The 26,976-nt window shown below is 40.3% G+C and overlaps 2 protein-coding genes across 2 annotated transcripts; both read left to right on the top strand.

The window, feature by feature from the left end:
• The first annotated feature begins 888 nt into the window (after positions 1–888).
• Positions 889–14,063, top strand: matk (megakaryocyte-associated tyrosine kinase). Its single transcript, XM_080429975.1, has 13 exons — positions 889–1,011; positions 1,136–1,199; positions 1,338–1,451; positions 1,933–2,048; positions 2,640–2,859; positions 6,874–6,967; positions 7,414–7,479; positions 7,615–7,714; positions 8,260–8,344; positions 8,778–8,851; positions 9,251–9,446; positions 11,096–11,182; positions 11,750–14,063. The coding sequence occupies exons 2-13, from the start codon at positions 1,191–1,193 to the stop codon at positions 11,981–11,983; spliced, it is 1,395 nt and encodes a 464-aa protein (XP_080286101.1). The 5' UTR covers positions 889–1,011; positions 1,136–1,190; the 3' UTR covers positions 11,984–14,063.
• Positions 14,064–21,349: 7,286 nt separating this feature from the next.
• Positions 21,350–26,473, top strand: rx1 (retinal homeobox gene 1; the record flags this gene model as incomplete). Its single annotated transcript, XM_080430074.1, has 3 exons — positions 21,350–21,665; positions 24,586–24,839; positions 25,961–26,473. 3 exons carry the CDS (start codon positions 21,350–21,352, stop codon positions 26,471–26,473), a joined length of 1,083 nt encoding a protein of 360 aa, XP_080286200.1.
• Positions 26,474–26,976: the final 503 nt, after the last annotated feature.

Below are 26,976 nucleotides of genomic sequence, written 5' to 3'. Positions count from 1 at the left end.
AACCAAAAATATAATTTGGACTACCTTTAACAATCAGATTTCCAAAGAAGGTAGCCTACATTAAAACATTTAAAATGATGTATGCCTACAGTACATATATAGCTGTGCACATTATAGCCTATAATGATAAAAGATTCATAGGCTTTTGAATTAATGAGAGTATTCGCCAGGATATGTCTGAAGTACTGTACTTAAGTACACTTTTGAGGATTTTTTCCTTTACTGGAGTGTTTACAATTTTCAATACTTAATACTTCTACTCCGCTACAATTATTTGAAAGCATTAGTTACTAGTTACTTTGTAGATTTTGATTATTATGACAAAATATGCATTAACCACTTCAGCCCTATAAATACTTATGCTATTTGAAAATTAGATCTGCTTGTAGATTTATTTTCAAAGCATTTTTATACATTTGGAAACTTGTGAAATGGGACATTCTGCAGTACTTTCACTTCCAGTACTTTAGTATATTTTAATGCGAATACTTGTATACTTTTACTCAAGTACATTTTTAATACCAGACTTTTATTTGTAATAGTATTTTTACATTGTGGTATTGGTATTTAACTTAAGTACAAAATGTGAGTACTTCTTCCACCACTGCTCAGGACAAGGTGTACTTTGTGCTAGTGCATTATGACTTGAGTTTTCTTAGTAATGTTCTTCTTTTACTAGCAACAAGGAAGTGGTAAGCATGCGTACACAATAGGAAAAGGGGGGCATTTAAAGACGCGGCGATCATTCTAGTTTTAGGACGACGCAACTGTGATGACATGTTGATGTGAAGTTCTATTTGAGGAATGATGTCATGTAATGCGCTATGAAGAGATGAGAGGTCTGGTGAATCATCAGTGAAGCTGTCTTTCTGAACCTCGCGTCTTTGTGCATATAGCATATGCAGAGCTCTGAGACAAGGACGTAGTGCTGAGGCTGAGCACAACAGGTCAGAGGTGGAAAAAGTATTCACATGTTTTACTTACTGTAAGTAAAAGTAATACTCTGTAAAAGTAAGTACAAAAGCATTTATTTTGAATACCCATGCCATGTTTATGTAGACATTTCTTGACCCCACTTTTTAAAGTTTTTAATCTAATTAAATCTACAGGTTGCTCATTGTCTATATCTTTCCAGGTGTCTACGTACCTTAACCATCACTCTGCTGTGATATAGCAGGCTACTCCTGAAAATGCCAATGGTATGTATGAGGAATGGATAGGTTACAGGAGTTATGGAATGGACTTAACCAACCCCTTTGTGAAATAATGTCTGTATTTGAGTAGCTCTTACTTAGAAATCTAAATATAACTGACTGTTTTCTCTTGCACTTCTCTAGAATAGCTGGTGTTCTGGTACACAGTGTGTGGCTAAGAGAGACCACAAGAAGCCTACATCTGGGGAACTGTCTTACAGAAAGGGAGACATCTTCACTATTCTAGAGACAGAAATGGTAGTTACCTTCCTTAATTTTTCATGCGTTGAAGAAGCTTCTGTATATGTATGAATTAAAAATAAAATACATTTCTTCAATATTTGTGCATTAAATAGCCTACTACACAACTATTACCACCATTAACACTTGTTAAAGGAGGAGTTCACCCAAAAAATTACTTATTTTCTATCAATTACACACCCCGTGAAGCCTTGATTTCATGGATTTCTTTTAGTTTTTGTGGCATTCCTAAGACAATAATTTGATGACCGTGTGTATTTCCGGTAGGAGACACAAATAATCTACTTTGTGTCTCCTACCGGATACATTAGCCGGTAGGAGACGGGAATACAATTATTAGCTTAGGAATGCGACAAAAACAAAAAATAATCCATGGATTCAAGGCTTCATAGGGTGTGCAATTGATAGAAAATAAGTCATTTTTTGGGTGAACTCCTCCTTTAATTTGTTTCTGTATTAATTTGTTTCTGTGTTCTAGGGGAAGGGTTGTTACAAGGCAAGACACAACACCACAGGAGAGGAAGGACTCATAAACTCTGCTAATGTGCGAGAGAGAGCGGCCATACGCATTGACCCCAGTCTCAGCCTTATGCCGTATGTCATCTGTTGTTGCATGCATTTCACTTACCCTCATTTATTGAAACACTGTGACACACACACAGAGTATACAAATGTGTTAGAAATGGGTCAATTAACACCTTACTGTAGTGACAAAGCTAGAGGTAAGTGACAACTCTTAATTATTGCGAAGGTTTTCGCCATGGCTTTTCACACTGATATGGAATTGTAATGTAATAAGTTGATATTGGGTTCACAGAATATTTTCCTTTGTTCCTTCTTTGGTTGCCTCTTAGCTTGTTAATTTCACTGCCTGTTGTGTGTTGTCTATAACTGGTGATGAATTGTATTGTCTTTGGCTAGTGTACATTTTTTGTAACTCAACAACTGGTACTTAAGTAATGCCTATTCTTCCAGTGGTCTCCATTTTAGGGTTACAAATGGGCATATTCTTCTCCAAGGACTGATTCATTCTGATTCCTTCATTCCATTGCCCATTCTGTGCTGTTCCTCCATAGAAATACTAATGTATTTCAAGGTTCAGGGTGTTTTATTGCCATGTACAACATTGCAGCGGGTAGCTGCAGGCAGTGAAAGATGTATGACTTTGTGTCTTTTCCTTGATAGCTGGTTCCATGGGAAGATCTCTGGCCCAGAGGCAGTGTTTAAGTTGCAGCCAGTGGAAGATGGCCTGTTTCTTGTGCGTGAGTCTATCCGCCACCCAGGTGACTATGTTCTGTGTGTCGGTGTTTCTGGAGAGGTCATCCATTACCGGGTGATGTATCGGGACAACAAGCTGACCATCGACAACAAACAGTTCTTCTACAATCTCATCGACATGATAGAGGTGAGAGTTTGGGTCCTGGGTTTTTACACATGGTACATCCATCCACCAGACCGAGTGAGAGGGGGGGGGTATAGATTTGCACTCCATCCATTCAAGTTCTTGTCCAGACCATTTCTCCTACAATATGTACAGTAGCCTACAGTAGGATGACCATGATTACATAATTATGTCTCAGTAAATAAGAAAGGGAAGACTCACAAGCAGCAGTCATTTTGTTGTTTATCTTTATTCTACAACTGTGCGTGTCTGTGGGACTGTTGAGTCTATTGCTGCTGTAGTGAGGATGGGTAAGACCCGATTTTTTAAAAATGTGGACACGGCTCACAAAAGCGCCAATGTTTTTCTACATGCTCTCCATCACCATAGGTTTCATTTTGGAAGGGTAGCCACGTCATCAAGATGGCAGAAGGCGGCCATCTTGGATTGCAAAGATGGCCACCATGTAATATCTATAAGTGCCAATATCTCGGCTTCCAAGCCACTTAGAATGTCAATCTTGGTGTCTAAATATACATTTTATGGGACAAGGAATGCAATAAAACTATAGGGAATATCAATACGTGACTAATTCTGCCATTATTAGATCATTTGGTTGATTCTGGCCATATATGTACACAATTGTATTAAAATGTATGTGTCGGCTAGATTATGCACAACATATTGGTATGAATTTTTATCAAACTTTGACAGATCTGACTATTGAGCAGGAGTATGTTTTTAGAAAAAGGAAATAAACAACACCACCATGAAGAAGGAATGGCTACACAAAGGACGTTCAAAGAGCAAACACTAGCACTTGTGCACACCATCAGTGGGATGGGCAATCCGTTCCTAGATGATAGCCACGAGCTTCTAATGTTGGACACACAAAATGTGATTGATGAGTCAGTGGTTAACACAGTCCGCACTGTGGAATCAGTGGGCAGAGAACAGTACGACAAGTACCATAAGACAGTGATCATGGACCGCACACACTCCATTCATGAGCCCATCAAAAAGAACTCACTGCCTCTCTTCAGATGCCCAACACTCAAGATCAAGACCAAGCAGGCAGGGCAGATCTCAATGTTGAAGGATGATGTGGCACTCTTCTCCCGGTTATATATAGCCACGCAACACAGAGAGGGGAACATGAGCACCTTCTTTAAACATGAAAACCATCCATACCCTCCCTCTCTATCTGACAGAGGGAAACTACGGCTGGGAAAGAAGTCAGATCTGCTAAATATTCTGACACAGAAGACACAAGAAGAACCTCCAGCTACGTTTGATGTCAAAGTACTCGATGGAGCTGCTGTGGTGCACTTCCTGTCCACTACCAACATTACCACATTTGACGAATATGCCAGTTGTGTCTTTGTTCCCCACATCATGAAACACCTGGAGATCTCCAGGTGCATAAAAGAGTCAACAAGGGAGAAGCGAGGCAAAGGGATACGACGGAAGGTGGCTGGTCAGAACAAGCTGCCGGGGAATTGGTCAGATTTCCTGCGTGATCCTACAAACAAGCAGGAACTCTTTGCCTTTCTCTCTGGGAAGATTGCATCCACTGCCTGGCCAGAGGGCAAGCTGGTCTTCATCACATATGGCATCACAGTGGTCGGCACAGACACCAGCCACTCGATGCTGCCATGTAACCATGAAGAGGCCGACACCAGGATAGTGATTCACCTGCTTGATGCCCTGGAACATGGCTGTTCTACCTGCTTGATACGCACTGTGGATACGGATGTTGTCGTTATCCTCATCGGCAAGTTCCATGCCCTGCTCGCCAAGTATCCAGCTGCAGACATCTGGGTTGCTTTTGGCACTGGCAAGAACTACACCTATGTTCATATAAACACGATCTGCCATGCTCTGGGCAAAGACAAGTCCACAGCACTTCCCGTCTTCCACTGTTACACAGGCTGTGACACAACATCAGCATTCAGCGGGAAAGGGAAGAAGTCAGCATGGGTGGCGTGGAAGTCCTACCCTGAGGTCACCCAGGCCTTCAACTACATGGCAGAAAATCCATACACTTCTGTGACCATAGATGCCCAACACTTTCAGCTTCTTGAGCGTTTCACAGTCATCATGTATGATAAGACAAGTGATATGGAATCTGTCAATGAAGCACGACGAGAGTTGTTCTGCCAGAAGAACAAAACGATGGAACACATTCCACCAACGCAAGATTCACTGCTGCAGCACGTGAAGCGAGTTGCCTACCAGTCTGGGATCTGGGCCACATCTGAACTGGCCCAGCAGCCGACACCCAGTCCAGAAGGATGGGGATGGACATTGGATGACAACAACCAGGTCTGGCTTCCTGTGTGGAGCATTCTACCGATGGCGTCAAAAGCCTGCAATGAACTGGTCAAGTGCGGTTGTAAAAGACCTTGTGGTGCAAGGTGCTCATGCAAGAAGGCACACAGGAATTGCACAGATCTTTGCAGTTGTCAATGTGACAAATAATTTGAATGTTGTTATCCTGGAAAGTGAAGCTAATAATTTTCAATTCTCTTCATGCTCCATTTTTCAATGTGTCTGAAAATTATGTACATACATTGACAGAATCAACCAAATTATCTAATCTTGGCAGAATTAGTCACTTATTGATATTCCCTACAGTTTTATTGCATTCCTTGTCCCAGAAAATGTATATTTTGACACCAAGATTGACCTTCTAAGTGGCTTGGAAGCCGAGATATTGGCAATTATAGATATTACATGGTGGCCATCTTTGCAATCCAAGATGGCCGCCTTCTGCCATCTTGATGACGTGGCTACCCTTCCAAAATGAAACCTATGGTGATGGAGAGCATGTAGAAAAAATGTGGCGCTTTTGTGAGCCGTGTCCACATTTTTTTGTTAACAGCCCTCACTACTGTGAAGTGCTGTGAAGATAGCCGTGACAGAAACAGTCTTCGCTTATCTGTGAGGAACAGATGCATTCAGTCCTGACTCACTGTGGCTGACTAAAAACTCCCAAGAGGAAACGATGGGAGAACGTTCCATGTGAATTAGGCCTGTCACGATTACAACATTTAAGTTGACGATTAATTGTCATACAAATAATTGCGATTAAGGATTTATTTTTGGCATTGAGCATTGGAACATAATATATAAAGGCTTCATAATCAAAAATTGCACATGTCCTCCGACAAATGATGAAATCACTGACATATTTAATAATGTTATACTTTTTTTTTTTAAAGTAAAAATAGATGAAATAGATGATGCGTTGTAAGCTTGTAGATGGTTCTGCTTTTCTTTTAATATTTGAAAATGCATTAAAAAAAGTTCAACATGGAAACAATTGTGATGATAATTTCAAATAATTGCTATTAGGCCATTATGTAATAATCGTGACAGGCCTAATGTGAATATCAAAGGCACAATCAACTGTATATAAATAACATGATGTACGTCATCATTACTGTGTGTCACAGTGCATGTGCTGACATTCCAAGGCAGGACATAGATGTTTCATTTTAGATATTAGATTTAGATCTGTCTTCGTGTCTACATACTACATAAATGTTACTGTATATTGTTGCTATCGTTGCTTTAGTTTTTTTTGTAAATGAATGCCTTACTTCGTCATACTACAGTGTCACACAAAAGTAGCAAAGAGCTTGTAGATCTGCTATTTTTGGGGAAAGTAGCTATATCACAGCCTATTGCCAGTGGCCTCGTGGCTGCGAAGCCACTTGTCAGTGGAGGGAAATTCCCATCCAGTGATGCCCTGAAATGTCTGCATGAGCTTCTGTCATGCTTCTGAAGAATCATGTGGTTTGGTCTCACAAGGTCTTCGTACTGTATCTTCCTCTTCAAAACCACTGTGTACATTGCGGTCACTGTGAGTGGGTAGGTACTTAAGTGAGGAGGCTCAAGCTGTGTCATTGCCAGTGAGCTTATTGTTCTGCCCAGATTGAGGGTATTCCCATCTACTATAAATGGCTGGCTTACCAGTGTCTGTGAATGTATATATATACTGTATCACTGACTCAGTCCTATCACTTCTTGCAGTTCTATTCAAGGTGTAAGGGTTCTATTGCCACTAGACTTTTGAAGCCCAAAGAAAAGCAAGGAACCAAGTCAGCTGAACTGGAGCTGTCTAAAAGTAAGATATCTTAAGATGTACAACAAAGCATTGTGTGTGCAAAGAGTATCCGTTCCTTTTAGGAGTTAACAATAAAAAAAAAGATCACAGGGTGTTTTATAGAGTGAAGAGAGGTTGTTATAGTTTTTGCGTTATACATGTAATACAGAAATCATTTATAACCTAAAAATGACTTTTTAACATAAATCAATGTTACATGTTGATGTACTATAATAGTTGACTTGTAATAGTATAGTGATGGTGCATGATGGGGGAGTGATGATCAGACTGCACATCATCTTACTCATAATTCCATGGACTTAAATACTAGCACATGCTTTGCTGTCTTATGACTGTTGCTCATGTGTCTATTCTCCTGTCTAATGTCTAGTCCAAAAAGCTAATAGAGTTCTACATGGTACAGCTAACCATGTTGTTTCTGTTTCGTTCATGTATCACTGTTGTAGCGGGATGGCTGCTTGACATTGGGAGGCTCACACTGGGAGCGAGCATTGGAGAGGGTGAATTTGGTGGTGAGCTTTCATTCTTCAAAGTGTTCATGGTCATGCCATTATACGGAAGCCACTTTTTCAGTCTTTAGTTTTCTATTGTACACGCAACGCAGCACAGTCATAGTTCATATGAATTCTATTTTTGTTTCTTAATAGCGGTTTATGAAGGAGAGTATATGGGCCAGAAGGTGGCAGTAAAGAACATCAAATGTGATGTCACAGCTCAAGCATTCCTACAGGAGACCACAGTCATGACGTGAGTTTGAGAGGAGATACCTTTTCATGCCATGACCCCCCAAAATTATCATATTTGAACTGGGGACCCCCCCACCCTGACAAGCACTGCATTCGATTTAGTTTGACTCTGTTCCACAGATAAATATTTTGCCAATGTTTGACCATTTTAATAGTATAGTTTGTTGATTACTTTTGATGCAGTAATGGTCTTTTTCTTTTCTTTCTATCTTTTGATTTTGAGGAATTAAAAAGGCCTTAAAAGTCCTTAGATTGTGACTTCACTGTCATCTGGGGACTCCTCATCTGGGGACCCCTCCAAAATCATGTGGGGACAGTTACACCATGATGTAGTGATGTTTCCCACAACACAGTTCCTCTATTTGTACACCAATATTCCTATCAATCACCGATAATAGATTTTCCAAATGTCCTTTTTGTTCAGATTGATTATTGAAATGTTTTCCTCTGTGTAGTTTGCCAATGGTCCCTTTTGGTATCCCAAATAATACTCCTGTTAATCCTGTCAATGTTTGTCTGTTTTGCATGTGGATTCTCTTCCTCCAGCAAGCTCCAGCACAAGAACCTAGTGCGTCTGTTGGGGGTTATCCTTCACAATGGTTTACATATCGTCACAGAGCTTATGGCCAAGGTACTGTGGTGGATGTGTACTGTATCATATACAACAGTGTTTCTATACTGGTGCGGTAAGCTACTGTAAAGTGGAGCATTGCATTTAATAAATAACAAATCATCAAACATTATCAATGCAATTAATATGTAATCAGTGTAAATATGATAATGTGATATCAAATGTACTTGTGATGTTTTGTAACAACCAGTACCTTTGCCTTGAAGAAATGCTTGATCATAATTCCCTGTCTTATAACTCTAGTATGTTTCCTTGTACAAACTGAATCTTTAAAAAAAGTTGTGTGTGTGTGTGTGTGTGTGTGTGTGTGTGTGTGTGTGTGTGTGTGTGTGTGTGTGTGTGTGTGTGTGTGTGTGTGTGTGTGTGTGTGTGTGTGTGTGTGTGTGTGTGTGTGTGTGTGTGTGTGTGCGTTTGCTTTTGGTCTGTTGTACAGGGCAACCTGGTTAATTTTCTCAGGAGCAGAGGCCGTTCAGTTATCAGCTCTGCTCAGCTGCTCCGCTTTGCACTGTGAGTCTCCTCAAATGTCTACAGCAAGTCTCAAGTTTCTGAATATTTGTGTTTATTTAAAAATAACAGAAATTGTGTGTGTGTGTGTGTGTGTGTGTGTGCGTGACACACATATCGTCGCTGCGTCGCGGACCGCCAGTGAACACATACACACACACACGCGCACACACACACACACACACACACACACACATAGGTCCGTTGCGCTGTGCTCCGTTGTCTAACTGAGTAAACTGTGCTTCACTAGTGAAGCAGGGCATTGCTGAAACATTTTCCAGGGTCCACTTGAAAAAGAGATGGAAATCTTAATGTGAGTAACTGAGTTACCTTGGTTAGATAAACGAAAGGATAAATCAAATACCATTCGTTCTTGTCTGTATGTTTATGTGTCGTGTACAGGGATGCGTGTGAGGGAATGGAGTACCTGGAGTCTAAGAAACTGGTCCACAGAGACTTGGCTGCTCGTAACATCTTGATCTCTGATGAGGTTGTGGCCAAGGTCAGTGACTTTGGCCTGACAAAAGCAGACTGCAAGGCCTTGGATAGTGACAAGTTACCAGTCAAATGGACTGCCCCCGAGGCCCTGAAAAAAGAGGTGACTTTGACCTTTACGGGTCAATTTTTACACTGTCAGAGTGAAATTAATGTAGTGCAAACTAATGTAGTACATTAGTGATACATTACATAGAGGAGGCATCCTCTATGTAATGTTAGCACACAGTTTTCCTGTTTTACGCCACCTCAGTCGCTGTCGGGCAGAAACCAGCTAACTCCATTTTCAGCTTTTTTTTTTTTTTTCATAAATCAACGCTATTGAACAATGAACACCCTTTCCGTCTGTGTGTGAGTTAAAAAAATATTGAACCAATGAAATGTCAGCGCTTCTGACCAAATCAGCTAACTCCATTGGTTCGTCAAACTGTCAGCCAAACCAGCTAACTCCACCCCCTCTCCCCTGTGGGCCACACGCGATATATAGCTGGCGTGGCACACAGAGCTCAGAGCTGCTGGCTGCCGAGCGGAAGATAACACTCTTTAACAAGGCAGGGTTTTTTCCCCTGCCTCGTATATTATTGTTATTATTATTAATGTTAATATAAGAGCAGCTTTAAGGTTTTTTGTTCACAAACTGCACACCTACTGTACTATATAACTAAATATTGGACAGGGAAGCCATGATGTTACTAGACTCTGTAGTGTTAAAGTGGAGAAGGAAATACGTTGTCTTATTAAATTAGAGAAGGAAATAAGTAGTCATTCAAGTTAACTGGAAATGAACATATATACCGTCTTACCTCATTTGATGAATGCACTGTGGTTAACACTTTGTGAAGACAACGGTGCTCAAATAAAGCACACGCCTTTCGCACATACATCATGTCAACATGTTAAGAACAGATAGCTAAGTTTCCAACCACAAATGCAGGTGTCACAGGCATGTATTTACAGAGAACTGAGTCACAATGGTGTTTAAAGTAGCACATTCATATATATGAAACATAATTCATTGTATTAATCATAAGAACAATTGAATATTGAATTTCAAGTCTGTTAAAAGTAACTATGCAGTGTACCTGTTTATCAAACTTAGCACTGACGCTAATGTTATGACAATAATTAATTATATTTCTAAAAGCTATAATGTTTTCTGAGGAGAGCAATGTGACAAGAAATGAGTTCATATAGCATTCATCTCACTAGTTCCACTGAAAATGCAACTCCGTGAACCCCTCTTTGCAGAAGTTATTGTAATATATTAAGTCCTGCTTATTATTGTAGGCCTATAAGCAGTGTCATGAAGCATCAGGGCATTAATACACGCGTTGTGATGCATTGTGAGCTTGGAGATCCATTGTCAGCTGTTCTTATCAATGATGGACAAAACCTCCTAACTCCACTTGAGCTGGATTTGGGTAAAGTGGTGATAATATAATGACACATGTAAGTATCTGACAATATATAAAGTCACAATAACAACTTTGATGAGTCAGTATTGCTTTGTTTAAAATATATAAGGTTTTCTTCATTTCCTGAAAATGTTATATTTAGTTTTTTCATTTACTGAAGATTTTACATTTTGAAGTTAGCTGGTTTCTGCCCGACAGCAGTTATTTACTGTATGTATGCTATTAATATGGATTTACTGAAACGTATGGCCCCCCATGTCAGCCAGATAAACATGTATTTGTTTACGCAATGATTGGTGTAAATCTAAATACAGTTGTTTTTGTGGTTGTCATGTAGAAGTTCTCAACAAGGTCAGATGTCTGGAGCTATGGTGTTCTCCTCTGGGAGATCTTTTCTTATGGTCGACAACCCTACCCAAAAATGGTAAGTACTTTTACTTCTAAACGCTTTAGTAGTTTTAGTTTTAATACTTTACTGTGTAAGTATGTCCACATACTACAAACCCTAAACACACTGCAACTTAGAGAAGCACATTGGTGCGGTTGCTGTTAACACCCTCAACTAACATTAGACCTGCTTGTTTTGCCAATTAATTATAGCAGACGGAAGGAAGATGTGTTTAACTTTTCTTTGAGCTTTTAAATTAGATGATTGGAACTAATGATAGGGATTTAGCTTGCTCACTTTAAGTGCAACTTAAGTGAGCATGGACATAAAAGCTTTCTTGTGTAGTTTATTGAACTCTCTGAACTTCCTGAACTGTCACTCACACAAACCAACAGGAAAGTACAATTTGAGTTATTTAGCCAAATTGGCATGAAACTTGCTATGTAACAGTATTTGTGTAATGTGTTCAGATGTTCAGGTCAGAGTATAGATGTTTGGTCATATTTATGTACTGTGTACTCTGTCTAGACTATACCAACATACAGTATGCGTCTTTGTGTATGTTTGCATGTATATCCATTTCCATCCATCCTTGTACCCCAGTCTTTGAAGGAGGTTAAGGAGAGAGTGGAGGAGGGATATCGTATGGAGGCTCCAGAGGACTGTCCTCCTGGTGTTTACACCCTCATGAGAGACTGCTGGGAGGCTGAGCCACGCAGAAGGCCCTCCTTCCACAAGTTGAGGGTCAAATTTGCCAGCGATCTGGGTAAACTCAGCCCATATCCTGGGCCTGCATGTGGGGATGGGACCAGGGTTGGACCTGGATGTTTATCTTGAGACTAAATGCCGGATATGAAGTGGTGTCGAGAGTCCATCTTTAGACACATGAACCAGGAAACTGTACCCATCAGCTGCTCTGGTATTATGTGGTTCACACCACTTGATATTGTGACTTGGTATAAACACACTCTTAAGCTGAAATATGCTCCGTCATATGAATTGGATACGTTCAAGTTATGGATCACAGAAGACATGCATCTTCAACTTTCACAGCCATGTGGTGCTGGCAGATTGAACGATGCCAAGGACAAGTTTTGAACACGAAGTTCCTTTCATTGACCAGTGAAAGTTAAAGGAACTTTCACTGGTCCTGTTTGGGCTGGTAACTTCCTGTCCATTCCTGAGTCTGTTTGGAAGCAGTGGTCATTGGACTATTACATTCAAAGGGACTTCTTGATGGTCATTTACTGTGGAGACGCTGGTACAGTATACAAGAGTTACTTCCACAGTATTATAATTGACAGAAGCACAAATGTAGCAGCGCAGTAGTGCAGTATTTTGGAGACATTAGCTTGCATCTCTAAAAAAGATCCATACATAAATATGTAACAAGTCTGAGTATATAAGTATGCACTATTCTTTTGGGGTTTTAAGGATTGTAGAAGTGATTTTGTTTTATAGACAGTCCTTGAGGTCTATGGTACTAAATGCCAGGTGTTACAATACTGTTTATTTGAAAAGATGTACTTTAATGTATTGTGTTTCACTGTGTATATTGAATGATGGTTGCTTCTTTGTGCTGTTCATCTGTAAATATTTAGACATTAACCCATTTTGGGCAGGAACCCCTATTTGTAACCATACCTTTCAGGACGGGAACCCCTTTTGGGATTCCTGTTGCTATGTACAGTATATAGCAAGATACATTTGTTGTAATTTTTTGAATAAATATTTGAAGTTTTTCAGAAAACTTAGGTCAGGATTTAGAAGGCGTTTTTAGAATCGGTCTCAGGACTAAATGGGTTAAGTCTACATTTGTTTAATTTCTTTTTCATTATCTGAATCTATTGGCCCGCCCATCACCCATCCAAAAGACAATCGCTACAGTCCCACTCAAGTCTCTTGAAAAGTTTAAAATTATTTGGAGAAAAAGGAACACAACCACAAACTGAGACTAGAATCAAGTACTTTAAAATCCTCCAGTGAACCTCATGAATAACGAATAGTCCCTTAGGGAGGAAATAGCGTCTTGCTTGGATTATTGTCACGTTACAATGTAGTTGCTTTTCGGCCATCGTTGTTTTTTTACACAGAGCGGTAGTAGCTTGGTGTGGAAATACAGTAGTACTTGCATCCTGGCCAGAGTGGCTGCTTGAGTCAGACCAAAGACCAGACTAAGTACTGTATGTCACGGATAATGCTGTTTGAAGCCAATATTGTTGTTGATAGCAAAATAGGATCATGTTGCTCTGTTGGCCAACAGCCAATAATCTGGCTTCAGCAATCAACACTGACAGAACAAATACCTGTCGGCCTCCAGCTTTTCTCCGATGTGGTGAGGTGGGTCAGACCTGGCTTATTTTAACCCACCTTTTCTCTGGCTAATCAGACCCAGCTCTGCTCCACTAATGAGCACAGTCTGCTCTGTTTAAAGACGGCTTTAGAGATCCACTTTGGTAAAACCAGTGACCTTGAATAGAACATAGTAGAATAGTAATTGTCAAATTCAATATAAATGCCATGCTGGAAAGTGTGAGAACTATTGATTTAGAAGGCATTCGTAGAATCGGCCTCAGGTCTTAATGGGTTAAATCAGATTCAGCACTTAATCATATGGTCATGGTAAACAGGTCTGGTTTACATAGGATTATGTCACGTTTGACCGACTATAGACAGTCACCTAAACACAGAGTACAGTATTGATTTTGTTTACCTTGTACTCTTGAGGATTCAGTGAGGCTTAAATTATGGTAACAAGCACCAGTATTGTAACAATAAGATTGTGAAGAATACTTTAAGCCATGTTAACTGATCTAAGTAGTTGTTTACCAGTGCTCATGGAATAAAATCTTCCCTGCCCTGCCTAACGTCATTGTAGGTTATTCATGTAATTATTTCTTAGTACACAGTTATAGAGCTGTCCCTAGACATGCCTTTAGAGTAGTTATTACCCGCTTGCTGGAAGCTGCGGGTCTATGAAGAGGCAGACCTACGACTCATCATTCGACAGATTTGCATTCGACAGATTCATTTGCATTCGACAGATTTGTTCGACAGATTTGCGTCATTGGCTGTCGTTTAAGCCAATGGGATACTTTCCCATACTCTGAACGGGCGGCCTCGTCCTCCCAAGCTATGGGATTATGCAGTCCTCCGAGCGCTAGCCGAATTTGGCTAATAGTTAGCTTGTATGATGTTACTAACTAACTGTTTTTAGCCAAGCGCGCTAATGTCCGCTCCCCATTAGTTATCGACGCACGTCGCGTTATTACTCTCGTAATTTTCATGTATTGTACATCCCAAAATAAAATGTATTAACCATGTTATGGTGCTGTAATGACTTTATATTTTCTCAACATAACACTGTCTTTCACACGGGCCTTGGAAAAGAGGATCGCTTCCGCCATTTTCTTCTTCGTTGGTCTAAACAATGACACGGCTGCCAGATTTTGAGAGAAAAATAAGCAACCAGGTCAATGAAAACAAGCCCAAAGACTTAAGTCACTATTAGGCTACACAGTGGTGGAAAAAGTACAAAAATTCTTTACTTAAGTAAAAGTACCAATACTGCAATATAAAAATACTCTTGTTACAAGTAAAAGTCCAGAATTAAAAATGTACTTGAGTAAAAGTACAAAAGTATTGGCATCAAAATGTACTTAAAGTACCAAAAGTAAAAGTACTAAATATTTGAAAATAGCAAATCTACAAGCTCACAACGCGCCGTGATGCGACGCGTTGTGAGCTTGTAGATCGGCTATTTTCAAATAGCCTTGGTATAAAATAGGTTTAAAGTGGTTAATGTATGTTTCATTATATCATAATTTATATCTGCAAGTAACTAGTAACTAAAGTTTTCAAGTAAATGTAGTGGAGTAAAAGTACAATATTTGCCTCTGAGATGTAGTGGAGTAGAAGTAAAAGTATCGGAAATTGGAAATACTCAAGTAAAGTACAAATACCTCAAAATTGTACTTAAGTACAGTACTTAAGTAAATGTACTTCGTTACTTTCCACCACTGAGGCTACATGAGCACTTTAAACCTATATGCATCGGCTATTTGATAATAGACGATTTGGAAATAGCCGATCTACAAGCTCACAACAAAATAATAACAAATAAAAAGCAACTACCTACATTTACAAGCAACTTCACAGAAAACGAAGTCACTTGTAATTAGTATACATGGCAACACTAGTACGAGTACTTCTCCCACCACTGTTGCTGTTTTTAACATGACTGCCCTGTTCACAAATGAATGAATACACACTACAACCAAGGTTACTGTAGCAACATTTTTCATGTAAGGTATGACGCTAAAATCAGCTGCATTTTATCAGAAATAAGCAGATCTACAAGCTCACAACGCATCGCCGCCTTGTGAGCTTGTAGATCTGCTATTTTTTATTATGACGTTTCATTGAATACTTCATTTACAAAAGACATTAATGAAACCAAATGGACCCATTTGGGTTTTTCTTTCATGTAAGCCAGTAGTGAAAAGGGCAAACTTGCATTTATGCATTACAACTCTAGCCTAGCTGTTTCAAACAGTGAAATCAAAAGACAAGTTGTGAACTTCACTTTTATAAAGGGTTAGGGTTACATTGCAGTATTGATACTTTTACTTAAGTAAAACATTACAGTACTTTTTCCACCACTGTTGATGTTTTTAACATGACTGCCCTTACGCTACCTGTATTCTATGGACTCACTTAGTTTATTGTGAAAATAGTTTATTTCTTTCATACATAAATGAATACTAACTGGTCACCACCGGTCTTTTGTCCAGGACCAATGCATACAACACTATCAACCAGTCCTCCTGGGTGTGTGTGTGTGTGTGTGTGTCCATTTTTGTTGTTCATACATTTCTAAGTGAAACACTGTAGTTTTGACTTGGGTAAGGGTAGGCCACATTATGAAGTAACTATATCAGCTGGTGAAAATAGCAAATCTGTGAGATTGTAGATCAATTATTTTCACTATCATTGATATTGTACACACCACACACACACACACACACACACACACACACACACACACACACACACACACACACACACACACACACACACACACACACACACACACACACACACACACACACAATATTGGTAGCCAACCAATGAACCTCTGTGGAGTCATTTTTGTTGCATTCGAATGGCTGAGATTTTATTTTAATGACAACTTTTACATTTTGTGCTGCAGATTGGGGCAAAAATAGCCTGCCGCAAGCGGGTATATTATGACTTTGTCATTTCTTGTTTATTATTAGTCAGGAGGGGGTTCTTGCACAGTACAACAACAACACGGACAGTATATGTGCAATGTTCAACCATTTCAGTGATGGGACAATAGTTTTATTCAGTATGTTATGTACATGATACAGCAGTTCATCTAAAAATCACAACATTCACACAATTATTGTGTTTAATGGAATTTAAATCATGACAGAGACTGCAGTGATCTGTCTGCCTTTGTGTGCACACTTGTGTGTGAGAACAAGAGAGTGAGAAGAGGATCACATGAATATTCTTTCTTCATCTCACAATATTTCACCCTGCCATTCCACCCACACAAAAACCTTTGAGTATTCATTTAACTCTGAAAGTGTAAACATGTACCCGTACTCTCAGAGTTAAAATAACACCACCGATTTTACTGTGCTCCCCTCCCCCATCACTGTCTCCAGCTCTCTCTACTTTTCTTACCATTGCTGATTGCTCTCTCTCTTTTTACCCCACCCCTCCCCACCTGCCTCAGTAAGCTGACACAGCGCATTTACGCGTTAGCTGCTTTTGTCTCTAATAGGATCAGGGGGACTTACATTGTCATCTGATAAAACTAAGCAGCTTGATAACTGAACTGTTCCTTCTTAACCAATTTATACTCAATTAGGATAATGGCGAAACAACAGTAGAAGTACAAAAATGTATTAACAAAATCAGGAGAGGATATTGACACCTTAACGCTATGATCACCTTGTAAGCCTGTTGGCAGTGAGAGTCATTTTACAGTCAAGTAAAATTGACTACAGTTTGTACAGTACATTATATTTATTTCATGATCATCTTTTGCTCTGTTTTAATGGGCCCCAAAAGGCACATGTGCGTGCCACTCTGAGGCCCTGAGTTTGACAGTTTTAAATGGGTCCTCAACCCATTCCAGTCCTTACGTGAATATTCATACAAACCTTTCTGCCCCATGGTGGCCAATACGATGCGGACTGGCATGGAGGTGTCTCAAGTTCTTTCGAAAAAGGCATATATCTTGAACGCAACATCCATTCATTCCCAAATTGGAATCACATGTTGAGGGACCTCCAAAAGTGCTTTCACTTCTGCCCATAGGGGGCGCCTCAAATACACAAAGTTGCATCATCTGTCGTTCAAACAGTATTTCCCCGCACAGCTTCCTTGTGTGACGCTGCACCGCATGACTGACACAACCCTGGGTATAGGCAACCTGGCCTGGCGGAGATCTGTGTTCCGATGAGCACACTTTTACTTATTATATTGTCTTAATTTACTTTTTTATTTATTTAGCAACATGCAAGTGTGGCAAGGTCCACAAGAGTGTGTGGACCTTGCCACACTTGCATGTAGCCGCTTGTACTTGTATGAGTAGAGAGAGAGAGAGAGAGAGAGAGAGAGAGAGAGAGAGAGAGAGAGGGATTTACTTGTGTCTTACTCATACAGGTACAAGCAGCGAAATTTGGGTCCATTTCTAACATTTTAAACACAGTGAATTTTACTTGACTTCAGTGGATTGTCTGCTTGGCAGCCATACCAGATTGTGTCCTGACCATTATAAGTAGTGAGGAGCTTACATTTACTCATGTGACCCTGAAAGTGTTTAGAAAATAATTTCTGTGAAATAATGCTGTTCTCAGGATGACACAGAGGTGTGCATTGCCAGATCAACACCTGGACCTTTGCACCATATGTCAGATATTGTGTTAGAGATCTACTATATGATTTGATGTCTCTGTGTTGTGATTTGACAACAATACAGTGTATTGAATCATTGGAGACAGAGTGGCATATATACTGTAGTGTACACAGACAGACAGACAGACAGACAGACAGACAGACGTATCACAGTCTTGCTGGGAAAATGGAAAATGATAGGGAGTAGATTTTGAACATAATAAATAACTAGAGTTGTGCATAGTTGAACCACAACTCTCTCTGGTGGACAAATCTGTGGATAGAGTGACATACACAGACAAACAAGCAGACTGACAGCCTCATTACCATAGTTCACCATGAATAGCTGCATAATCTAACCCGTGAGATCAGTTTAGGCCTATACAAAATAGAGAGAGAATCACAGAAGGAGAAAAAAAAACGCTATTACGGTATTAAATTAACCCGTTAAAAATTACAGTACCTCTGACATTTTGTTAATTTTTTCCTCCTAGAAATAAAGACCAAAACTGAATCAACCTGCTGTCTTTAACACAATCTGTCTTTCTTTCACTTTATCTTTAGATTTTTATTGAGGTCAGAGGAAATCGCTTCAGCATAATTAGAGACATGCTTGATCTCTGTGTCATTTACCTCACTAAGCCAGGATGAACCTTAGTCTATGGCCTTCACCGACTGTAAGCTCCCAGCTGACATTTCTCTGCCTCAACATAAAACACTATGAACATGCATGATGTTATCACAAACTGCCAAAAACTGCTGTTGCACGGTTTATACAGTTTAAATTGGATTCTGATTAAAATCAAGGATCATAACTGACGTCTATAATAAAATACAGTCAAAGCTAGAGTGGGTGATGTTATTACAGGTTAAAAGTTAAAAGGATCCATAACCACATCGAGTTCCGACCCATTATGAGATTGTAGAGCTGTTATTTTCACCAAATGTTTTCCTAATATGACGTGACCAGGATAAGGTTGAAGTTCAGATCTTTGAAATTAAGATGAACAAAGTTTTTACATAGTTCATTTGCAAAGGTACTGCCAGAAATGGCAAAACGTGACCCACCCCAATGTGTCTAAATTTAAAGATTTATTGAGTTGTAGTCAACTCCAAATATTACTTGGAAAGTTAAAAACAATACCTGAACCTTGTTTTGGGATATTTTTTCATGGCTGTTTTTAAAAACAATTAAGCTGTAAAAGTTAAGTCTTCTGTAATTTATTTGTATAAACCATATTGCCACTTGAAACATTAAGGCAGCCTGTCGGGTCCTGCATTAGGTCCTAACTTGTGGCTATCTCCACATAGTTCCTGCTTTTCATGATTGTATTGTCCTCACATGAATGATGGGGGGGGATTAGTGAAAACTTTCAGTGGTGCTTTTGTCTCTAAAACAATAAATAAATGAAAGAAAGTTTTGTCGAGGCTTCATTAGCCTGGGCCTCCTCCTGTGGGTGTGAGTGAAAACCCACATTTAAAACAATTACTTGACCAGAAAACAACTGCCAATCATTCTTAAAGGGGAAGGATTCCAATTAATAAACCTCTGCTAATCCCTTCATTTTCCTTCCATTCCCCAGTCTTGTCTGCGTCTCTCTCTCTCTCTCTCTCTCTCTCTCTCTCTCTCTCTCTCTCTCTCTCTCTCTCTCTCTCTCTCTCTCTCTCCCCCTCTCTCTCTGTCCCACTCACTTCTTCTTCCTCTTCTTCCTCCTGTCTTTCTGTGTGTGGCATGTGAACCTCTACTGGCAAAGTGTGTTTGCATTTGTCTGGGTTATTGTGCACTTCTATAAAAGTTTCTTTCTATGCAGATTGATCCATCGTTGCATCAAGAAATGATTTAGAGACATGCATGGTGAGCAAAGCCGTCTGAGCGGGTGCAATCGGTGCACATAGAGGATCGGGGCGGGTGCACGGGTTACTGTACAACAGCAGTTACAGAGCAATCTGCTGAGAGGAACAGGTGGAATACTGGCATCAGCAACTTCAACAGCTCAACTCATTCATTCTGTAGAGGTAGGCTCCGTTACTTTTTGCCTTTTATTTAGTTTATCATAGTTAATGAGAGTGAAGGCAAATGAAACATCCTTCATGATGCTGCATGTGAAATTAAATAAAGTTTTGTCCCATGTCAGTTACTCAACCTGTCAAGCATCGCAGGGCCTTATTGCTACAATGTTTATTATGTTGGACATTCGGTGGTACATTTTTCTGCACATCTTTTCATTTGGATAATATTTAGTTTATATTCAATAGTAAAACATATTTTACAATACATTATAGCTATACAACATTTTAGTTTTGCTCTTTTTGGCCTGTGTACATATGAAACGATTAACTGTTACAGTCAAATCTTACTCAAGGATTTATTTAATGAGAAACTTAGATAACTTGTTGATTTGATGTATTGCTCTCCATATGCTATCTAGTTATATATTATAATAAGAAGCTGGTTCATTAATCTGGTTTTACTTCATTGAACATGTCTGTTGAGAGTAATATACGTTTAGCAGGGGCTGAAAATGTTTTGCTGTTTATAACCATATGAACCCTAGCATCCCTATTCTGGGGTGAACATTCGGCAAAAATAGCAGATCTACAAGCTCACAACACATCATGTTGCGACAGGCTGTGATCTTGTAGATTGGCTATTTTCAGTGAAGCAATTTGGTGTAGAGAGAAAAAAGGATCGTACCAAGTATAGAGGCCTTGGGGGACCCCGGTCAACTAAGTATATAGAGTTTAAAATCAGTACTTTGTTTTTCCAGCTAATGTTTTGATGCTGAAATTATATAGAAAGGTGATTATTCTTACTGTTTGATAACCATAAAGAATACTAACAGCAATCGGTGCCATGTGAATTGTTGGTTATTACTGATAACCTAAGCTATGGTCTATCAATAGTCATCATAGCTTATCAATTGTGTAATTATCTCTTGTCTTGGGTCGTTGAAAATGGGAGATTTTTCCCCGTACAGACTAGATTTACAAAGTCTCAAACTACTGTGAGATTTTCTGTTCCTGTATAAATTCAATTCAATTCAATTTTATTCAAGTGTCAAATAACAAGTTGTCTCAAGACACTTTACATGTAGAGCAGAGACCCGGGGACAATGACAACTATGTGCTGAACACACTGTACAGCATGTAGTTTACAGAGGAATCATCAGACTGCCATCTACGAAGTTCTCTGACCTCCTCTTGTACCCCTTCTCCCTCACTTGAACACTTCCCCTGCTTTAGGACAGGCTGGGTGCCCAGACGCTCATAATGCATTTATCACTGGATACCATGAACATGGTGGACGACAGCTGCCTCTCGCCCAGCAACTTCCACGAATTGGGGAAAGGTGGGGGGGCAGCTTCAGGGGGCCGCGTCCACAGCATTGATGTCATTCTGGGTTTCAGTAAAGACCAGGAGCCCCTGCTCAGTTCGCCGGACGATCCGGGGCCCCACAAGGTGGGCGTGGGCATGGACGGCCTTGGAGAGCCTGGTAAGCAGCAGGAGCCCTCATCAAACGCCTCGTATGGTGGCCACCTTTCCGCTTTGAGAGACAGCAGCTCAGAGCAGCAGCCACCATATCATGGTATGTCATCGGCCAGACTCTCAGTGGTGTTAGTAATGAATAAATACTTGATCACTAACCGTGAATCCATCCAGGTGCATATGACATTAACACATGACAGCACTCGTTTGCCCCTCAAAAAAGACGTTACGGTGCATGTAGATCTCACAGGCGCGGTTATTATATAACCTTTCATAACATTTCTTATCTTAAATTCTTGGCCAAACACAAAGGAGGGAGCGCACACCTGTGTTGATGAGGTGCTGACCACGGCAGGTAATAATGTTGAGAAGGATGAGGCCACACTACTCTTAGCCACGATGCAAAAAGTTATTAAAAGGTACAGGAAACCAACGTTTCGACAATAGTCTTCCTCAGGGTCAAGTCATTATCTTAAATTCTCAACTTCAAAGGCAGTAAATGTTGCTGATACTGAATGAAGTGGTTAGTTTGGAGCTTTTAAGATGGTGCACACCTTAATCATAACATAATTGTATCACCAGTCTGCAGCAGTCTGCGGAAAATACAATAGGCTATACTGTTTCCATGATTAGAGCCTTAACCACTTAAATCCTATATACTTTGTTGATTGGGGTCCACCAGGAGTCTATCCTTGGTCCCCCTCATTTTGTCCCTCCACAAAAAAATCTCTTCGCTGACAATAGCCAATCTACAAGCCCCTGAACAAGACTGTTGTACTTGTAGATCTGCTATTTTCACAGAATATTTACCTATTCTGAACTGCCCAGAATAAGGACGTTGATGTGGTTAAACATCAGTTTACTATGAACTGTTGGCTGAGATTGAGAGATAAATCATAGAACAAGATGTGCATGGGGTTGTCCTCAGTCCCAATCCCATATCCTTGTGGAATTCCTCCTTATATTCTCTTCACTGCAACTTAGATTTATTGTGGTGTTATAACTGCTATCATTCTTCCATTCCATTCCATTCTCCACATCTAATTCTAATTGTGTAATCTGTAGTTAGCAAAAGCCCTGTAACAATCCCTTATTTACACACTTATTGACAAAAAAAAGTCATTCAGGATCCAGTCACTGCATCCAAGAAGGACGATATGTTGTGTTGAGTCAACATAAATCACCACATATGTCATTTCTCTTTTGTAGATGTCTATGCTGTTAAGTCAGGCCTGTTCTCCCTGAATGGACACTACCTTGCGCATGGCGTCACTCATGTCCCCCACACCCCACCCCACTTCCCCCGTATTGAGAACCGGTGCTGGCCAGTGAACAGTGGCAGCCTTCAGATCGGTGGATGTGACGGGCTGACAGGCAGAGAGCTGGTCACTGAACCGGGCCTGACCTCTGCCATTGTGAAAGCCTAGGCTTTGTCATAGTTGCTTAATGAGAGGTAGATAAATGAACCCCCAAAATCCTCCTCTGCCCTAGCTTCTGTTCATGTTTGGTAATTGAAAGACTTGCACCCCTCCTTCTCCTCCATGTGCACACATGGACGCATGGACACACTCTGTCCCCAGTTTCACTGAAGCAATGAGTCGAACATGAAGTTTTGGAGTCCTTGGCAATGGCATCATGTGTTGACAACCCTTGTCAAATTTTGGATCCCAATGAGTCGACATACCCTCTGTATGAGGTCAAATGGCCTAAAATGATTTATAATAATAAATGATATTATACATTAGAATAACTAAGTAACCTTATTCCTAAATGTTTTCTATTTTAAATGCTGGTGAGACTTCTCTTGAGGTAGCATTGTATCCTTCACTGCCTCACCCATATAAAAGTTATGAAATCCAAAGTCATGGTCAAAACTTGGCCTAACTGTAGTTTCCGACAGATGAGTGTAATTTGCCAGGAACCTTATATAATCACATGGGAGTATATTTCATAGTAAGTTTAGCTTGCCTTTCCGTGTCTGAGAACCTGACACCATGTCATTTGCACGGACGCAATAAACAGCTACTAATTGAGTCTGATCATGACAGTGACACATACTGGTGTGATCTAATCATCATCTTTGTACTTAAATTAATTAAATTACTTGCTAGTTAGGCAAAGGCTAATTCACCCAACGGTCTGACAGTGTTAAGGACTTTCCCAAAGGTTTTCTGTAGGCCTATTTCTTTGCTGCTGCAAGTAATACTCACAGACATTAGCTTGTTAGCCTATAGGTAGATTAGGAATATGAGGAAGGCAAGGAGGAATTATCAGGTTGCACCTGTGCCTTCAAGGATTTAAAGTATATAAGCCTGCCGTGAAACCCTTCAAGGCCGGAGCACAATATGGCCTGTCACAGTGTGTGCTACAATAAATGTTCAGAAAAACATAATACACTAGCAAGAAAAGGTTAGTATGTTATAGGCATTAAATACATTAAATGAATAATAATCATATTGAATAAAACTATACTAAGGACATATTCTCAGAGTATGGTATTGTTTTTAATACTCATTACATTGAGGTAAAGTATGTAATGTAATTTACAGTTTGAGTAACACAAACCATCTCCCTGAGGTCCTCTTTCTGAGGACTGCTTATATTTGCAGTTGCAAAATGATATTAACAACCTCTCAAAGTGAGAGTAGGGGTGTTTTCAAGCTTCAGATTAAATTGGAGGGGACCGCTTGCTTCAGTGACCTTACAGGAGTCTATTGTTGCAGGTGTCAAACAAATGTGTGCTCTACTGGAAAGTGGTCGTTACATTACTGTAGGTCAATGCAAGAGTTCATATCACTTTTGTGCTGCCCTTTGTTTATGTTCTAAAATGTGTGTTTTCTCACAGATGTCATCTAGCCATACAATATTATGTTCAGGACAAAAAGCAAAAAGCCAAATGGACACAATACATTGATTGATCTCTCTCTCTCTCTCTCTCTCTCTCTCTCTCTCTCTCTCTCTCTCTCTCTCTCTCTCTCTCTCTCTCTCTCTCTCTCTTTCACTCCTTGTATGTTGGACAGAAGTGGGCCTATTCACAAACAAGTGTGATGAGGACCTAAGTGAACTAACAAAGAGTATAGACAGCGATGAAGGCAAGTCCCCAGAGCCATGCAAGGACGATCAGCCGAAGAAGAAGCACAGACGCAACCGAACCACCTTCACCACCTACCAGCTTCATGAGCTGGAGCGTGCCTTTGAGAAGTCCCACTACCCCGATGTGTATAGCCGCGAAGAGTTAGCTATGAAGGTTAACCTCCCGGAGGTCCGGGTTCAGGTAGGCTAGACCTTGGCATCAGAAGCCATTTCCTCATGTGAGCCTAAGCCTTTATTGTATTCTCTGTTGGACTCTCAATAGAGAGCCACAGGGATGATGTATTTTTGTATGCCAACCCAATTGGCATGTGTTCAGGGGAGGGAAGCCGGGTGGGGAGGGCGATCTTTCACTGCACGTACTCCTCCGGACTGGGGTGGCACCTGTCAACAGGGAATGTTGAACGGGAGGAGTAGGACGGAGGTGCTAAGTCCTCCCGGTGGGGGCTTCTCACTGACAGGTGAGCCATTGGGGTACAACAGCAGTGGCAAGCAGTGGGAGGAATTGGGGGGTTCAATTAGCGTTAGACAACGCTAATTGGCAACTCAAAAAAAGGTTAAAATTAAACAAAAAAAACTGTTATAAATTTGTGTGTGTAAACAATATACAACCCTATGTTTATGTTAACCACAGACCTTAGTTTGGAAATACTTCAAAAATCCTAGAAAAAGCGTTGACATTTGGTGGGGGAACCCATTGCAAACTCACTTCCGTGGCAACTGTGGCACTCTATTTTCAGTTTTTCCAATAACATACAGGTAGAATAAGAAGTCAATACTGGCAACGTCAGTTATAATAAAAAGCTTCTTTGAAATGAGAAATGTATACTTTGTGTCGTGATATTTTTCTAGCAAAGCCTATTTGGTATAGTCAAGTAAGCAAGTGCCAGCAATCTTGAGATTTTGACCATTCATATTTTTCTCTTTTTGCTTCACTTGTGATGACTATGGTAATAGTTTGTCCACAGCTCTTAAGAAGCTAGTGTTAATCTGATTGCTATCAGCATGGGCAGGCTGGAGCAGAAGTTCTCCTTATCCTGTGATATCCTACTGTCTTTTGGCAGGAAAGGCCAATGATCATGCTATTTCACAGTTTACATAAGGTTAAGTGCATGTATTCATTTTACAGCTTATGGCTTTCTCACTATTCAGGCTGTGAGATTATTCAAGACAATTACGATAGCAAACCTTGTGATGCATAGTAAAGTAGTGGGAGGGCACAGCTTTGAAATAGGACAGGCCCTTTCAGTGGAACAAAATGACAAGCTTACCGCTAATAATGAACTTCTTTGTTTTATTATCTAGGTGTGGTTCCAGAACCGCAGAGCTAAATGGCGTCGCCAAGAGAAGATGGATGCCAGTAGCATGAAGCTCCATGACTCCCCAATGCTTTCCTTCAACCGGCCACCACCTGTGCACACTAATGTAGGACCAATGACCAACTCCCTTCCTTTGGATCCCTGGCTGACGTCTCCTCTGTCCAGTGCTACGCCAGTCCACAGTATCCCTGGCTTCATGGGACCAGCCCAGGGCCTCCAGCCCAGCTACCCCAGCCACAGCTTCCTAACCTCCTCTCCTCATCCTACCCATCCACCTCATCCTCATTCTCATCCTCATCCTCATCCTCATCCTCACCCTCATCCCTCCATGAACCAGGGGATGCAGAGTATGGCTCCTCCTCCATACCAGTGTTCAGCTCCTTTTCCTGAGAAATACCCTTTGGAGGATGTGGACCAACGCAGCTCCAGTATTGCTGTACTGAGGATGAAAGCCAAGGAACACCTTCAGTCTATGGACAAGACATGGCACCCTATGTGACTAACATCCTGGCCACCCGTGTGAGAAACAATGACAAAGGGAGATGTTCAGGTTGTGTTGCATCCTCATTCTGACATCGGACAGTCCCTATTCTACAGCACATAAAGGAAATGGAGGTTAAACAAACCTGAACACTGGTGAAAGGATACATGTTTTTTTTTTCTACAAATACCTTTTCACTGAAGACAGCAAGTTAACAGATTGAGTCAACAGCCTGGTTAAATTCCTAATGGTGTTTGTGCTAATTAGCAATCTTGTGGTCAAAAGATATTTAATGATGCCTTGGCTGCTATCAAAACACACATATATAAGGTATAAACTGTGTTTATAAACTGTTCCATTGATGGCCACAGATTTTTCATATCAAACTTCAAATTATCATAATATCACAATACCCTAAAACAAGCATTCCTTTTGATCTAGTTTAGTTTTCTGTCCCCATTATTTTACTTTTGAAGAAGTAATTTTTTGTTTGCAATTAAAACATTTGAATGCTATGCTGA

The sequence above is a fragment of the Gymnoscopelus braueri genome (genome assembly GCF_963280865.1).
Source record: "Gymnoscopelus braueri genome assembly, chromosome: 6".
Lineage (NCBI taxonomy): Eukaryota > Metazoa > Chordata > Actinopteri > Myctophiformes > Myctophidae > Gymnoscopelus > Gymnoscopelus braueri.
Note: the sequence above shows the minus strand (reverse complement) of the source record. Positions and strands in the feature narration are given on the sequence as shown.

Excerpts from the sequence above, each read along its gene's own strand:
- matk (XM_080429975.1), top strand. Across the intron at positions 1,452-1,932 it reads CTATTCTAGAGACAGAAATG|GGGAAGGGTTGTTACAAGGC; the intron begins GTAGTTACCTTC and ends TCTGTGTTCTAG. Across the intron at positions 7,715-8,259 it reads CAGGAGACCACAGTCATGAC|CAAGCTCCAGCACAAGAACC; the intron begins GTGAGTTTGAGA and ends CTCTTCCTCCAG.